The 14,835-nt window shown below is 60.6% G+C and overlaps 5 protein-coding genes across 5 annotated transcripts; 4 read left to right on the top strand and 1 right to left on the bottom strand.

Moving 5' to 3' along the window:
- Positions 1 to 325: 325 nt before the first annotated feature.
- Positions 326 to 2,397, top strand: ACA1_061130 (GTPaseactivating protein; the record flags this gene model as incomplete). Its single annotated transcript, XM_004339340.1, has 9 exons — positions 326 to 849; positions 927 to 1,039; positions 1,100 to 1,277; positions 1,352 to 1,450; positions 1,510 to 1,667; positions 1,752 to 1,848; positions 1,933 to 2,005; positions 2,096 to 2,284; positions 2,320 to 2,397. 9 exons carry the CDS (start codon positions 326 to 328, stop codon positions 2,395 to 2,397), a joined length of 1,509 nt encoding a protein of 502 aa, XP_004339388.1.
- Positions 2,398 to 2,871: 474 nt separating this feature from the next.
- Positions 2,872 to 7,969, top strand: ACA1_061120 (leucine rich repeat domain containing protein; the record flags this gene model as incomplete). The annotated part of the gene is made up of 13 exons (XM_004339339.1): positions 2,872 to 3,017; positions 3,151 to 3,231; positions 3,301 to 3,379; positions 3,501 to 3,564; positions 3,706 to 4,054; positions 4,134 to 4,212; positions 4,303 to 4,389; positions 4,501 to 4,570; positions 4,678 to 4,812; positions 4,905 to 4,970; positions 5,057 to 7,527; positions 7,651 to 7,768; positions 7,866 to 7,969. 13 exons carry the CDS (start codon positions 2,872 to 2,874, stop codon positions 7,967 to 7,969), a joined length of 3,849 nt encoding a protein of 1,282 aa, XP_004339387.1.
- Positions 7,970 to 8,056: 87 nt separating this feature from the next.
- ACA1_061110 (uncharacterized protein) lies at positions 8,057 to 8,984 on the top strand (the record flags this gene model as incomplete). The annotated part of the gene is made up of 4 exons (XM_004339338.1): positions 8,057 to 8,173; positions 8,250 to 8,340; positions 8,435 to 8,712; positions 8,787 to 8,984. 4 exons carry the CDS (start codon positions 8,057 to 8,059, stop codon positions 8,982 to 8,984), a joined length of 684 nt encoding a protein of 227 aa, XP_004339386.1.
- A 437-nt stretch (positions 8,985 to 9,421) lies between these two features.
- Positions 9,422 to 10,706, top strand: ACA1_061100 (SEC13like protein; the record flags this gene model as incomplete). The annotated part of the gene is made up of 5 exons (XM_004339337.1): positions 9,422 to 9,533; positions 9,766 to 9,870; positions 9,929 to 10,018; positions 10,069 to 10,261; positions 10,337 to 10,706. The coding sequence occupies 5 exons, from the start codon at positions 9,422 to 9,424 to the stop codon at positions 10,704 to 10,706; spliced, it is 870 nt and encodes a 289-aa protein (XP_004339385.1).
- Positions 10,707 to 10,802: 96 nt separating this feature from the next.
- On the bottom strand, positions 10,803 to 14,540 carry ACA1_061090 (glycosyl hydrolase family 47 protein; the record flags this gene model as incomplete). The annotated part of the gene is made up of 13 exons (XM_004339336.1): positions 10,803 to 11,510; positions 11,650 to 12,131; positions 12,258 to 12,480; positions 12,563 to 12,683; positions 12,791 to 12,936; positions 13,000 to 13,122; positions 13,201 to 13,286; positions 13,417 to 13,531; positions 13,631 to 13,750; positions 13,867 to 13,997; positions 14,098 to 14,224; positions 14,322 to 14,361; positions 14,446 to 14,540. 13 exons carry the CDS (start codon positions 14,538 to 14,540, stop codon positions 10,803 to 10,805), a joined length of 2,517 nt encoding a protein of 838 aa, XP_004339384.1.
- Between the last annotated feature and the right edge of the window lie 295 nt (positions 14,541 to 14,835).

Here is a 14,835-nt window from a genome sequence, read left to right as displayed (position 1 = left end):
AACCCCCTCACCAGTCTGGTGGGCACCTGTCGGGCATTATGGAAAATGGCCTTTATTTTGACCTATGGAGCGTCACCCGGCCACTCACACGGTTGCACCACCATCGCCCCACCAGACCGCCGGCGCCATGCACAGTCAACGGCTTCGCCAACAGAAGCTGAAGCAACAGCAGCAACAGCGAAGACGCAACACCGACCAGCCAGCTGGCTCCACGTCATCTCCACCCACCTCTTCATCCTCCTCCGCGTCAGCTCCTTCCTCCCCTGTCACTCCTTCTTCCTCCTCTTCTTCATCGTCTTCTTCATCATCGGCTACTTCCACCACCATGCGGCCGCTCGTCTCTTCGGCCTCGGCCGTGCCGCTCCGCTCATCCATGAGCGGGTCCTTCGCACCGGTCAGCCCGGTCCTCACCCGCACCACGTCGGCGTCGAGCGACGGCGGAGGCAGCAGCGGCGGCTTCGGCAGCCACCGTCACGTGCTGCCCGGGTCGGGCAGCGGCATCAGCGCGCCTCCCTTTGTCGTGCCCACGGTCGAGCATCTGCTGGTGGCCCCGCAGCGCCGGTCCACCGTGCACCCGCTCATGCGCGCGCCGTCGGCCGAGCCCCTGGTGCGGATGGTCCCGTCGCCGATATCGTCGCCGACGCTCTCGAACAGCGGCGGCAGCCCGCGCTCGGACGAGCTCCCGCGTACGGCGCGGTCGGGCTCGTTCTCCGCCACTGGGTCACTGGTCGACGATAATTCGCGGGGCAAGCCGTCGCTCAACGCCCAGCTGCTGCGGTCGCTGTCCGAAAGCGACGGCCGGCTCACGCTGGCCCTCCTCCGCGCGCTCAAGTTCGAAGACTTGGACAAGTACGACCCGGCTGTGTGCTGTGTGTGCTGTGTGTGTGCTGTGTGTGGCCGCAATTTCCAACATTTTGTTTGCGCAGCGTCACGCAGGCGGCGGTGGAGTTTTACCTGGAGGCCGAGCGGGACCCGGCTCACCCTCAGCTCGTGAACATACTCAACACCATCCTCACCGACGAGGTAAACGCCCACGAAGGTACACGCATCACCGCCACCACACGGTTTGTGAGACTGCGCGGGTGAAGCTGACATCAAGCGAATGGTTTCGAACGTGAAGAGGACCCGGCGACCCTGTTCCGGGGCAAGACCAACGCCAGCAAGATGCTGTCGCTGTGTCTCCGCAAGAGCTGTAACACGTACCTCAAGCTAGCCATCGGCCCTACCATCACCGAAATCTGCACCAGCATCCCCAGCGTCGAGATCGACCCCACTCGGTACGGCCAACGAACCTTCATCAGGTTCAGATTGCATGCCTCGCATTCCACCGAGGTTAATGATGTTGTTGCAGTGTTGCACCAGAAGTGGCCGAGACCAACGCCACCAACCTGTATTCGTTATGCGAGCGCTTCCTCCTTTCAATCCTGTCGACAGTTGAGTCGTGCCCAATGTACGTTATCACCCCCACGCACCGGTGCTCACGGCCATCTCACACTCTCTGGGTCCCAGATTCATACGGCGTATATTCGCCCACGTGCAGCGGGCCGCGTCGGCGCGATACCCCGAAAACAAGCAGATCACTGTACACTACTCCGTCATCGGCGGCTTCATCTTCCTTCGCTTCATCTGCTCCGCCATATTCACTCCTGTCGCCTACGGCGCAGTCGGTACGTTGCCCCCCCCCCCAGTATGGCAGAAGAAGATCGGAGCTTTCTCACGCCTCGGGGCCTTGGGTTCGCAACACACCACAGATACGCCGCCGAAGCCCGAGGCGACGCGGGCACTGGCGCTGGTCTCCAAAGTGCTGCAGATGCTCGCCAACGGCCTCTCCTTCACCCACAAAGAAAGGTACCAAGCGTGCCCAGCAATCACCACCAACCCCAATGACTGAAATCGTACGTCCACGTACAATGGAAACATCATCGCCAACAGTTACATGCAAAGCATGAACCCGTTCCTCGACAAGTACCGAGAAGCCCTCGTCAACTTCCTCCGCGACCTCGCCGTACATCTCTCCCCACTTCACCACCACGAGTTGAACGCAAACTAACCTCACCACCTACGTAACCCGCGATAGACGGCGCCTGACCACCAGGACGCGGAGCAAGATGACGGCTCATCGTCGGAGGACGACGAACGTGCCAGCATGAAGCACTCGGCTTCGCCCCTGCCCGGCGCCGAGGTCCTGCTGGGCGCGCTCCACAAGTACGCGGCCGACCTGGCTTCGTCCCTGCACGCCCAGGATCCGTCCGGTGCGTCGATGAAGGCCCTGGCCGAGTTCCTGGTGACCTTCCCACCACCGGCGCGATCATCGAACAGCGGCAGCTCCAGCCCGACGTCGTCGTCGGCCTCGCGCTCCAACTCGGTGGGCGCGGCCGATTCGACAGCGAAAAGTAGAAGCTTTCTTATACGTTCGACATCAACCAAATCGTAACAAGAAGAATGAAGAAAGACTTCCACGTTCGTTCGTTGTTTGTTTGTTGTCTGTGTGTGGCTCCACCTTGAAAACAAAGATGGCGTGGTCGACAAATAAGCACCAGGATCAAAAAAGAAATGATAAATGGCCAAAAAGCAGAACACGAACAAAGGATCGAGAGGGGAGCGAGGCGACGTTCATTGGTTTCATTGATTTTGAATTCTTTCTTGGAGGTCTAGACCTACCAACGACCTTGCAAGCTACAGCGAGTTCGGCTCCAAGTCCAAGAGAGAACAGATTTAGAAAATCGAGGCAGTTAATTCTACATCGATTTCTACTGAATTGCAATCCAGCCGTCGTTCCAAGCGTGTGGCAAACCATCTCACCTAATAATCGACTCTACCTCGAAGGCCAGTAATCGTTGCCGGTGGCATAATAGACAAGACGCGGTGATCATGAATCAACCCCCGGCTCTGTTGGACCTATGCATCGAGTTCGTAGGGCTCAACATCACTACGCTGCCGTCGGCACACGTGCCCGTCGAACTCAAGGAGCGCATGCTGAGCTTTCTCAACCGCCGCAGCATGCTCACCGAGGCCAGGTGCGCACCGCCTTGCCCCACAGCCGCAACCAATCTGTGCCACGTGGGGCTTAGTCGTGTGTGGCGTGTGTGTGTGTGTGTGTGTGGCGTGTGTGTGGCGTGTGTACGTGTGTGGCGTGTGTGCTGTGGCTAGGCTGCGGCTGTTGCTGGATCCGGACCTGCGCACGCTGGACATGAGCGGCTGTCGAGAGACCAACAACACCACCATCGTCCGGTACGTGCCCCGGGACGCCTGACGTGCCTGTCAGTACTGACGCGGACTTGGGGTGGACGGTACGCATAGGGTGGTGAAGTGCTGCCCCAACATCACCTCCATCAACTTGGCCCACTGCCCGGCGATCACTGATTTCACCATCCTCGAGGTACCACCTTGGTCGCCACTCTCGCAGCTCTTCACACCAATCAATTCAATCGATTGATTGTCGTACCGAACAGACTGGAGCTTATTTATCTTTTTATTTATTCATTTATTGCACGCTGCAGGTCGCCAAAAGCTGCAAATACCTGACATCGGTCAACCTGTGCCATTGCACGGTCGTGAGCGACAGTACGTGGCCCGCCCTATGGTCTATGGTGGCATGCGCGCACTACGAAGAGACCTCTCATTGTCTCTCCCCCCGCACACGCCTTTTCTCGTGTGTGCCGTCCGTGTCGTTGGTCGTGTCGTGTCGTGTCGTGTCGTCTATAGCGTCTGTATTGCAGATTATGAGGAACTGCCGCTTGCTGCGTAAGCTGGACCTGTCCCACTGCGCCATCACCGGCTACTCGTTCGTGGCCCTCAAGACCGAGCAGAAGCAGCAGTTGCGCCAGAAGCCCGCAGCCGACGCGGGCGCCGACGCGACGCTCGCCAGTGCGGGCCTGCCCCACCTCCACTTCCTCAACCTGTCCGGCTGCAGCAAGCTCAACCAGCGGGCGCTGTTTGCGCTGATGAAGATGGCCCCGCGGCTCGAAGCCCTCTTCATCAACAACGATTTTCCGCTCCAGCTGAATGACGCCCTCCGGAAGCTCGCCAAGCCACACCACCAGAACCTCAAAGTGTACGCTTGCGCGCGACCAACGACACGACCAACGACACGACACGACGCGTGCGCACTCATCAGGTCTATGCGTTTGTAGATTGTCGCTTCGGATGGACCAGCAGACGCACATCGTTCCACGATTCGATGGTTCGCTGGACAACTTTGTGCGATCACCGGTATGCGGCCTCACCCGCACATGTGTCGGTTTGTGGTCACGTGCCGCCGCACGCTCACCCTTTACCTGTCCGTGACACGGTGGTCAACAGACGGCGGCCAACCTCAAGTGCATCGACCTGGCCGGGTGCATGTTCGCCGACGACCGGCAGTTCAAGAGCTTCATCGTCGCGTGTCCTGTACGCGATGCCCTCTTTTTCCTGGTTGTCTCTCATTTCTCGTTCTCTGACCTTGTCTCTTTCGCTTTCGCGTTGTCTGTCGCTTTCTTTCATTCTTTCGTTCTTTTTAAGAACATTTCGCGTCTCATTTTGAGCCACTGCGCGTCCATGAGCGAGGACCGGTTCATTCAAATCGCCAAAGGTACAACCCCCACGCCTCTCGTCTCTGCTGGGTCCCTTGAGTACAGGCCACGTCAGGAGCCGCCTGACCAGTTGTTAATACAAATTCACTCTGATCACACGACACAGGTCTGCCGCACCTGGAGATGCTGTCCCTGGCCAACTGCGGGAGCATTCAGGACAAGTGCGTGGAGCAGCTGTGCGCCAACATGGCGAGCACCTCCCTCTCGCTCCTCAACCTCTCGCGCTGCAAGGGCCTCACTGGTACGCGACAACCGCAATTCAGACTCTCTCTCCTCCAGCCCGACGCATTCTGAAATTCTCAACTTTTTTGCCTCGCGCGCCACGTGAACCAGATAAATCGGTCGAGTACCTGATGCAGGCCAAGTCCCTGGCCAACCTCCAGAAGCTCATAATCTCTGGTATCATGTCGTGTCGTGTCGTGCCACGTGCGTGTGCCGTGTGTGCCGTGTGGCCGTGTGAGCTGATCGATGGTGCTGGGCGGCAGGGTGTTCGCTGTCGTCGCCGATGTTCGAGGGTCACCCGTCGCTGGCCTACCTGGACGTGTCGTGCCACGCGCGTTTCCTCAACCCGCACTTTGAGCTGCCGGCCCTGCAGCAGCTCAACATGTCCAACGTCTACATCCTCCACGGGCCGCACATCGCCTGCCCGCTGCTGGCGTCGCTCCACCTCATCAACTGCGAGCGCCTCATCGACCCGCACATCAACTGCCCGGCGCTCAACCTGCTCAACATCGCCAAGATCAAGGGCATCACCAAGGGCCGCAGCGGCTCGGGCGGCACCGGCGGCGAGATGACCCTCGGCTCGGTCGTCGGCAGTTTTGGCGGCGGCTCCGGCGGCAGCGCCGCGCTCGACGCCACCCACGCCTCCGCCACCGGGCTGCTGGGCATTCTCGGCGAGACGGCCCGGCGGCGGCGCGAGCTGGGCCGCGAGCGGAGCGAGAGCGAGGAGAACGTGTTCTACTTCGACTACAACTTCCTCGAGGAGGTGTTCAACTTTGACAGTTGGAACCCGGCCGCGGGAGGCCCGACGGTCGGCATTCCGACGGGCGCGGCGGCGTCGCTGGCGTCGCTCGGCGTCTCGTCGTCGTCGGGGTCGGCCGGCGGCAATCTGCTGTCGCTCAAGGAGAGCTCGATCGAGTGCCCGTCGCTGTCGACCCTCATCCTGTCCAACTACAACTTCGAGGCGGCCTTGGGCACCTCGTCGCCGTCGTCTTCGTTCAGCTCCTCCTCCCTATCTTCGTTCTCGTCGTCTTCATCTTCGTCATCGTCATCGTCGCCGCCGCTTCTGCTCTCCCCCGCCCTCCTGCTGTCGCCGTCGCAGTCGTTCGTGGGCGACCTGCGCCGACTCTTCGGCGGCATCAGCGCCAACCTGAAGAGCATCAACCTCAAGGGCACGAAGGGCATCCCGCTCGAGATCATCGCCGAGCACTGCCCGGGCCTGCTCTCGCTCAACCTGTCCTCGTTCACGCCCGCCACGCCCGGACAGGTCTTGTCGACATCGGCCTCGACGACCTTCCCCTCGCTCTTCCCCTTCCAGACGCCCGTGCTCACGCCCTCGCCCTCGGCGTCGGCCGCGACCTCGCCGTCGCTGACGTCAGCACCATCATCGTTGTCGACAACAACAACAACTGTCGACGGCACCGGCGACAGGCGGACCAAGTCCAACTCATTCGTGTCGCCCATGTCGCTCTCGATCAGCTCGCTCGAGGACTTCATCGCGTCGCACTCGCTGATCGAGATCGTCAAGACCAACTTTCTCGCGCCGCCGGGCGACTCCACCTCCACCGCCGCCACCATCAACACCAACAAGAACAAGATCGCCCTGGAGAACCTCATCCTGCGCAACCTCACCCTGGACGACGCGGCCTCGTTCCTCCCGGCCAGCAGCGGCAGTGCCACGTCAGCCGGTGGTGTCGGCAAGAAAAACAGCCTTGGTAGTTCGGGGGCGAAGCACCAACAGCGGCAGAGCAACAACGGCAGCAGCGGTCGAGAGCAGCGTGGCGGCGTGGTCGAGATCGCGTCGCCGTCGCTCAAGACGCTCGACCTATCGTTCGCCCAGAGCGTGACCGAGGTGGTGGTCAACTGCTCACGGCTGCAGAACATGAACCTGTCGTCGTCCAAGCGGCTGGAACGCGTCGAGATGCGCAGCGCGCACCACCTGTTCACGCTCAACCTCAAGTCCTGCCCGGGCGTCAAGAGCGTCGTCATCTCGTCGCGCGCGGCCTCGATCAACCTGCGCACCCTCAACCTCGGCTTCTGCATCGACCTCACCGAAGTCGTCTTCCGACGCCGCCGTCGCCGTCGCCGCCTCCAGCTCAACCGCCTCAACCGCCTCCGCCTGCAGGCCGAAGACGGCGCCAACGGCGTGGACGACGTCGCCGGGCGACTCGAGGCCCTGCGCCTGCACCGTGTCGACAATGGCGACAGCTCGAAGGGCGCCCGCAACGGCGTGGATTCCTCGGATTCCTCGGGTGGAGGCGCGCATGGCACTGGCGGCGGCGAGGCCGAGCGCGCTGAGGGCTGGAAGCGCGAGCGGAGGCGCGAGCTCACCAATGTCACGCTCACGGTGGACGACGGCAACAGCGTCGGCGGGGACAACAAGGGCAAGGACAAGGAGAGTCGTGCCGTCAACACTGCCAGTGACGATGACGAGCACAGCCGCCGGCAGCGCGATCTCGGCTCGTGTGGTGATGACGTCGACGAGGATGGCGATGACGATGAAGACGAGGAGGTGGATGAGGAACATGGAACCGGCAACGACGGCAAGGAGGAGTCTCTTGAGCTGGGTCAGTTGCGGGTGGTGGATCTCTCGCGCTGCGCCAAGATGAGCTTCGACAACATATACGACATCGTGCGGCATTCCAGGGAGACCATCCAGGAGCTGTACCTGACCGGCTGCGACTTCCTCGACAACATCCACGTCATCCGCATCCTGCGGAAGGCCCACTGCCTCCAGGTACGGCCGCCGCCTTCTGGTTTGAGCGCTGTCCGCACGCACCACCGCACACATGCATCGCACTCGTGTTACCGCACACGCACCGCACACACTCAACGTTGTGGGACTGGTTGCGTGTGGCAGGTGTTAGATCTGAACGAGTGCTCGAAGGTGAATAACGAAGTGTTCCTGTGGCTGATAGACGCCAAGGAGCAGGGCGCCGACGTCACCCTCCAGCGCATGACCGTCGTCTGGAACAAGGGTATTGTTGTACACAGGGCACACACCACCTACATGGAGGCTCACCCCGGGGTCGTCGCTACAACAACAACAACAACACACACAACACACACACACAGGTATGACGGAAGAGGTGCGACGGAGACTGAGGCAGGAGCTGCCCACGCTGCTGTTGCAGATCCACTACCGCACGACCTGGACCAGTTCCCTCATGGGCAAGTGACCGTTCGAGCTGACGTCAGCATAAAGAGGAAATGATTTTTGTTTTTGGCGAGAGAAACATAAATCGGCTACTGCACAAGATATCTTAATGGACGAGCTGCCGCCACCCATCGCACAGTCGATCAAGAGCGTGGAGGAGGCCAATTCGGTGCTCTCGGAGCTCGAAATCCATCTGCAGGACCAGGCTGATCGCCTCCTAAAGAAGGTGTGAATCTTTAAATTCTACACAAATCTAATCCTCTTTAATTCAAGATCTCAATTATCTGCGTGCTTGGTTGCAGTCGTACCTGTTGGGCGCCCTCACGGGGTGCGAGGTGGCTCTGCTGTTCTCATTCAAGGGCCAGGTCAAGAGCTACGCCTCGCCCCAGCTCGGTACCGCTACTCACATCAATCTACTACACGCACAATGCTCACAAACAATGCACCACGGCACGACACGCAACTCACGACGCACGACACACGGTAGAGCCGTTGATCACGGAGAAGCAGGCGAAGGACCTGTTCACGAACCTGCTCTATGGCCAGAAGCAGCCTGCTGCTGCCGCCACCGGTGACCAGGCGGCGGCGCCCTCGGCAGACTCGCAGCTGCTCAAGGAGAGCCCCAACGGCCCCGCCCCGACCGTCGGCGCCCCGCTCGTCGTCGACGACGTGACCGAGGAGGAGCTCGACGCCGCCGAGTACCTCGAAGACGACTCCGAACGCGAGAAGGCCTTCAAGTCCCGCTACGTCCAACTGCACAACGACGTACGACCGAGTGTCGTGCGTGCCATGTGTGTCGTGTTGTGTGCGTGTCATCGTGACTTACAAAGTGTGTTCAGTGCGTGCGAGTGTCGGTGGTGGCCCATCCGGCGGAGGGCGCGGACGTGTTCCTGCTGGTGGCGACGCCGTCGAACAAAATCTTCTCCTTCACCACGCCCAAGCTGACCCCCATGATCAAGACCCCGATCGGCCAGAACATGATCAAGACCTTCCTCAACGCCAAGCCCGCTCCCGCGGCCGCGACCTCCTCTTCTTGAGTTGGCAGCGCTGAAGGCCTTTTTATTTATTTGCCAATTGCTTTTCGAAATGCAAACGAACCAGTTGAAACTTTCGGAAATAAATAAAAATTCGGAAAAGGTAAGTGCCGCTTTATAAAAGTAGAGGAAGCAAAGGAAAGAAAGGAAATTACTCTTCGACAAGGGGGCCTCCACGTCAACGCCATCTTTGTGGTTCTACTTCCTACTCGAAGCATGTCTTCTGTCTCCTGTTTCACCCTCCCATCTGGAGTAGAGGCGGTACGCACACCTCCACTTGGACTAATCTACAAATTGGCCAAATCTGTAAAATGTAATGGAATTGCCTGAGTCACAAGAGGCAGAGGTAGAGATGGCTAATGAGGTGAAGTACCAAGGCTTCAAGATTTGAACTCACAAAGGTCTTGGCTTGTGGTGTTAAATCAAAACAAAACAGCACGATGCCCAGTTTGACTTCTTCGGGAAGCGGGTGGCCGTTGGGTCGTCCGACGGTGTCATCCGCATCTTCGACGCTGCCTCCACCACCTCTGCGCCCCTTTGTGAACTCTCGGGGTGCGTGCAGCCCAGCTTCTCTTTGTCCGCACACGCACGCCACACACACGCAAGGCACTGTGCTCACAGTGCATGAAAACACACCTGAGTGCAGACATGCGGGAGCCGTGTGGCAGGTGCGATGGTCGTTCCCCTCGTTCAATGGCGGTATGGCCGTCACCTCCCAACTCACCCTCACTTCGCAACCTATGTTAACATCATCATTTTCTTCCAACACTGGCTGGGCCACTAGGGCTGCTGGTGAGCTGCAGCTACGACCGAAGGGTGATCGTGTGGCGAGAGAACAGCCCCAACTCGTGGGAGAAGACCTTTGTCTATGAAGCTCACGAGCTCTCCGGTACGCACATGCCTGCGCCAGTCCGCCTTATGAGGTATTTTTTTACACCCTGTTCCAGTCAACTCGGTGTGCTTTGGGCCGCACGAACACGGCCTGCTCGTGGGCTGCGCTTCTTCGGACGGCTCGGTCTCGCTACTCCGCTACCAGGGTACATCAATTTCATCAGTTGCAGCAACCGCCTTTCTGGAACTTCACCAGAGCTCAAGACCCACACAACCACCAATCCGGCAGCCAACGAGGGACAGTGGAACGCGCAACGTTTCATGGCCCACCACATGGGCGTGAACGCCCTCGTGTTCGCCCCCTCGGCCGGCGAGGAGTCCCTGCCCGCCGTGGGCGCCGCCATGCGCTTTGCCACCGGCGGCTGCGACAACCTCATCAAAATCTGGCGGTAAGCAGCAATGCCACCCACGTCTTTCAACCAATGACGGAACCAGCTCACAGCCAATTCGTCGGCCCACCTCAGGTATGAGGTCATCACCGGCGACGCGGTGTGCGAGGAGGTGCTGAAGAAGCAGACCGGCTGGGTTCGCACTCTGGCCTGGACCGCCTTCCCGGGCTTCAACGTGGGCGCGCTGGCCAGCGGCTCGGCCGACAGCACCGTGTGCGTATGGCGAGGCTCCGACATCGGCAAACCGTTCCAGCCCTCCGTCCTGCCGGCCTTTGCGGAGGAGGTCTGGGACGTGAGCTGGTCGCACGAGGGCGCCACCGGCAAGCGGCCCACCCTGGCCGTCACGACCGGCGACGGCCTCACCACCTTCTGGCAGGTGCCCTTCACCGACAACACCACCGCCACCGGCGGCTCCAGGGTCGCCTGGGCCAAGATCGACGCCTGAACGCATCACGACGCAACACGCAAGGCTCTTCTTGCTTGGGCGGCGCTGTGTGTTCGTAACAAAAACAATCGACTTTTTTTTGAACCCACGTATGTGTCATCGGACTGGCGACACCACCGCCTCCCGCGCTACAGCTTCGTCGTACTTGTTGGTCGTTTGGTCGTGTTTGTGTTCTGGTGGCTGCTGCTCCTTGGCGAGCCATCGGCCCAGGCGGCCTGGGCCGGGACCTTGATTGAGTCCCCCCTGGAGCTGGGCCTGGGCGTAGTGGAGGAGGTGTGCCATGGTCTCGGGGTCGAGCGCGGCCGCGTGCTGGCCCACCGCCACCAGCCGTCCGTCGCTCATCAGCTGAAAGACCACCTCGCGCGGGGCCTCGTCCGCCTTTATGGCACCGGTGACGTCATCCGTGTTGACATCGGCGCCGTCGTCGTCGGTCGTCTGGTCGGCGGTCGTTGGCTTCGTGGCGATGGTCGCAGTCTCCGGCGCAGGCGACGGGTCGCACGACTTGACGCGGTTGATAAGTGGCGACCCGTCCTCGGCCACCCAGGGCTGCCCGCCCGATGGCTGCTGGTGGTGGTGCTGCGTCGTCGGCAGCCGCACCTCGACCACCTGCACTCGGCTGTGCGGCACCGCCGACGTCGCGGCGGTGGCGGTGGCGGTGGCGGCGGTGAGAGTGTCCAACGGTTCGTCCCGCTTCGGCTGCTCTTGCAGCAGCTTCTGTTGCTGTTGCTTTTCCCGGCGTTGCTCGATCATGCGCGCGATGTCCTTCATCCGCTGAAACTCTTGACTGCGCTTGAAGTCCTCGGCCTAACCGTGGCGCACCGAACATGAGCGCACACACGAACACGAACACGACACGACACGCACGGCACGCACACGACACGACACACACGGCACGGCACGGCACGGCACACACGACACACACGACGACACGACACGCACGTACACGTGGAGATGCGGGTGCTGTGTCGGGGGCGGGCGCTGAAGGGGTGGCCTCGCCGGCGGTGGTGGTGGCCGCGGCAGCAGCGTCGAGGTCCGCTTCGAGCTTGAGCTTGGCCTCGAGCTGGTCGATCAGCCCGCGCATTTCGGCCATCTGCTGCTCGACCCGCAGTCGCTGCTGCTTGGACTGCTCCATGAGCTGCCCCAGCATCTGCGCGCCCGTCAGCACCGGTGTCGTCGTCGCCCCCGCCGCCGGCTCCGGTGCCGCAGACTGTCCGCCGCTCGCCTCGACCACCGCCTCGGCCTGCGTCTGATTTGCAGCTGTCGACAACTCTGCGGTCTCGGTGTCGGTCTCGGTCGCAGCCGCGGCCTCGGGCGCCGGCGGCCTGGCGGCCGGCAGGCCCGAGCTGCTGGCGAGGTTGAGCCACGGCACCGCCACGGATTGCATGAAGTGCGGGCGTTGGCAGTGTCGGTGGCCATTGATAACGCCTGTGCGGACCACCGCACGCACGCGACATACGACACACACAGCACACGTAAGCGAAAAAAAGAGCGAAAGCGAGCCGAGAGGGGGGGGGGAGAGAGAAAAAGAGCGAAAGAGGCAAGGTGGTGTACCGAGGGAGCGGTTGGCCGGCGCGAAGAACTGGCCCCGGACCGGCAGTACGTGGCCCTCGGTGTTGAACACGTAGCGCCGGCCGCGGGCGCCACTATGCACAAAGTTGGAGCCGTCGTCGAACAGGAGGTAGAGGTACTTGAGGGTCTCGGCCAGAAAGAACGAATTCATGTGGTCCTCCAGCTCGCCCGTCTCCACGTCCACCACGCCCGCATACCCGCAAGCCTGACCACCGCACCCACGCGCGACTCAGCCACACGACACGACACGACACGACACGACACGACACACACGGCACGAGGGGTACCACGCGGGTGCGGTTTTGGAGGGCAGAGAGGATGCCCTTGCCAAAGTGGAGCCAGATGGGGTCCCCGGTGGCCTGGTGCAGGTAGTACAGGCTCTCGACCAGCTCCGGGCGCAGGGGATAACTACGGCCCGGCGGGCGGAGAGAAAAATTTGAGTCACGGACGTGACGTGTCATGACGTGTCATGTGCGGTGGTGCGTGTCGTGTGCGTGTGCGTGTGCGGTGGGTACCTCTTCTGTCCCTGCAGCAGGGCGCCGTTGATGAGGTTGGCCTTCTCGGGCGTGAACCCGAAGAAGGCCCACACCTTGGCGAAGCCCGTGACGCTCTCGATGGCCCCGCTCACGTCCCCGAGCAGCACCTGGGCCGTGACGACCGCCTGACGTCAGCAACAGACCGCCACCTTAACTTGACCACACCAGCGACAGACGACGAGGGGTACCTGGAGGCCGGGCCAGAAGGCGGACAGGGCGTCGAAGTAGGGGAGGACCATCTTGCCCGAGTTCATCTCCACGACGAAGTACCACCCGTCGTGCAGCACGTACGCCAGGATCGCCTCGTACGCCTGCGTTGGGCACCCACCATGGAATGATGAGTGTGTGCGGTGTGTGTGTGTGTGTGTCGTGTGGTGCGTGTGTCGCACCTCTTCGAACATGGCATAGTAGTCGGCCTCGTCGAAGAGGATGGCTCCCTTGAGCAGGTATTCAAAGAATGAATCGGCTCCCGCGCCTGGACCACCGCACGGTTCAATAATAATATAATAATAATAATAAGAAAACAACAGCAATAAAGAAATAATAATAATAACTAAAAAGATTGGTTGCGCAGGTGGACTGGCGGGCGGGTGAGAAAGACGCACCGATGCCGGACGATGCGTCGGTCCATGTGCCATCTCGTGTATCGATGTGGCCGCCGTAGAGGCCGATCGGCGACCGCCGCTCCCAGAGGCCCACCAGGGCAGCGTGCGCCGCATCCTACATGGCCACCATTCGTCAGCGCACACATCACCGCACGCATGACCGCACACGCACCGTAGCACACGCACGAGCGAGATTGGTGGCGAGGGTGGGTACCTCAAACGCGGGATTGCCGGTGATTCGCGAGAGGAGGCCGAACTCCAAAATGAGCGTGCCCGCACCGGCCAGAGAGGCCACCGTTGTTTCTCCCTCGGGGACGCCGTGTCGCAAGTTCACCTATGCGACACGCAACACGCGACACACGGCACACAACACGGCACGCACGACACATGGCACGCACGGCGTGAGCTCGTGCGCCAAAGGGTGCCACGATGGGTGAAGGAGGGCCGCACGGTGCCGTAGGGAATTCGCGTGTTGGTTTGGAATGCGGGCAGCAGCCGCGAGGCCAGGTCCACGGCCAACTCCAACAAGCGGCCGTCGTAGTCGGGGAACAGTTCCGGCGCATCGGCGGCAAGAAGATGAGCTGCATGTGGTGCGTGCGGTGCGTGCGGTGCGTGCGGTGGTTCGTGCAGGTCAGTGCCGATTGCCAAATGGGACGGTAATGTGAGGGGAGGGGAACGCACCGGAAAGCAAGCCACCAAGAACGCGGATGTTGGTTTCGAACACGGACACGTTGGCGTCCAGGTCGAAATCGAGGTTGTCGCCCACCCACGTGATGGCCTTCTCAAACTCGCTGTGATTGCCCAATATCTGGCGTGTGCGCGTGCGCGTGCGGTGGCGCGCGTGCGTGCGTACGTGAGACCTTGAATGCAAAGGTGTGGAGAAGAAGGCAAGGAGCCGAACGAACCAACAGCGCGTCCAGGGAGTCGACCAGCGTGAGCGAATAACTGGGCACACGACACGACACGACCAACGACACACACGTGCGTGAGTCCAGCGCGTTCAAGCAGGGGCGTGTTTGGTCGTGGTACCTGCCCAGGGTCTCGGAGCCGTTGCAGCTCAAGGGGAGGAGCTCGTCCTTGGGGAAGGCGTGCAGCATGTACGAGTCGTAGGCGTGGTAGAACATCCCCTTCACTTCCTGCCTGTTATTTTTATTTGATTTTTTTAATGGAGAATTTATAAAGTAAATAAATGAATTAAATGTAAAAAATAAAAATGGGAGGTGAATGTACTGCAATTCGTGTCGTTCTTGGTCGCTAAAAGAAGCAGCGGGCTGTGTAAAATACAAGAACAGCGTCAGCACGAGCAGGCCTGCCCCTAATCGCCATCGTGGCCGCATTACCCGTGCTGTGTGATTATTTGAATTATCATAATAAATCATTTTCTCTTTGTTATTTATCTGTCGACACTGGGAAAAGTTC

The sequence above is a fragment of the Acanthamoeba castellanii genome (assembly GCF_000313135.1).
Source record: "Acanthamoeba castellanii str. Neff unplaced genomic scaffold scf7180000084599, whole genome shotgun sequence".
Lineage (NCBI taxonomy): Eukaryota > Discosea > Longamoebia > Acanthamoebidae > Acanthamoeba > Acanthamoeba castellanii.
The sequence above is the reverse complement of the archived record's forward strand: the minus strand, read 5'-3'. Positions and strand labels throughout refer to the sequence as shown.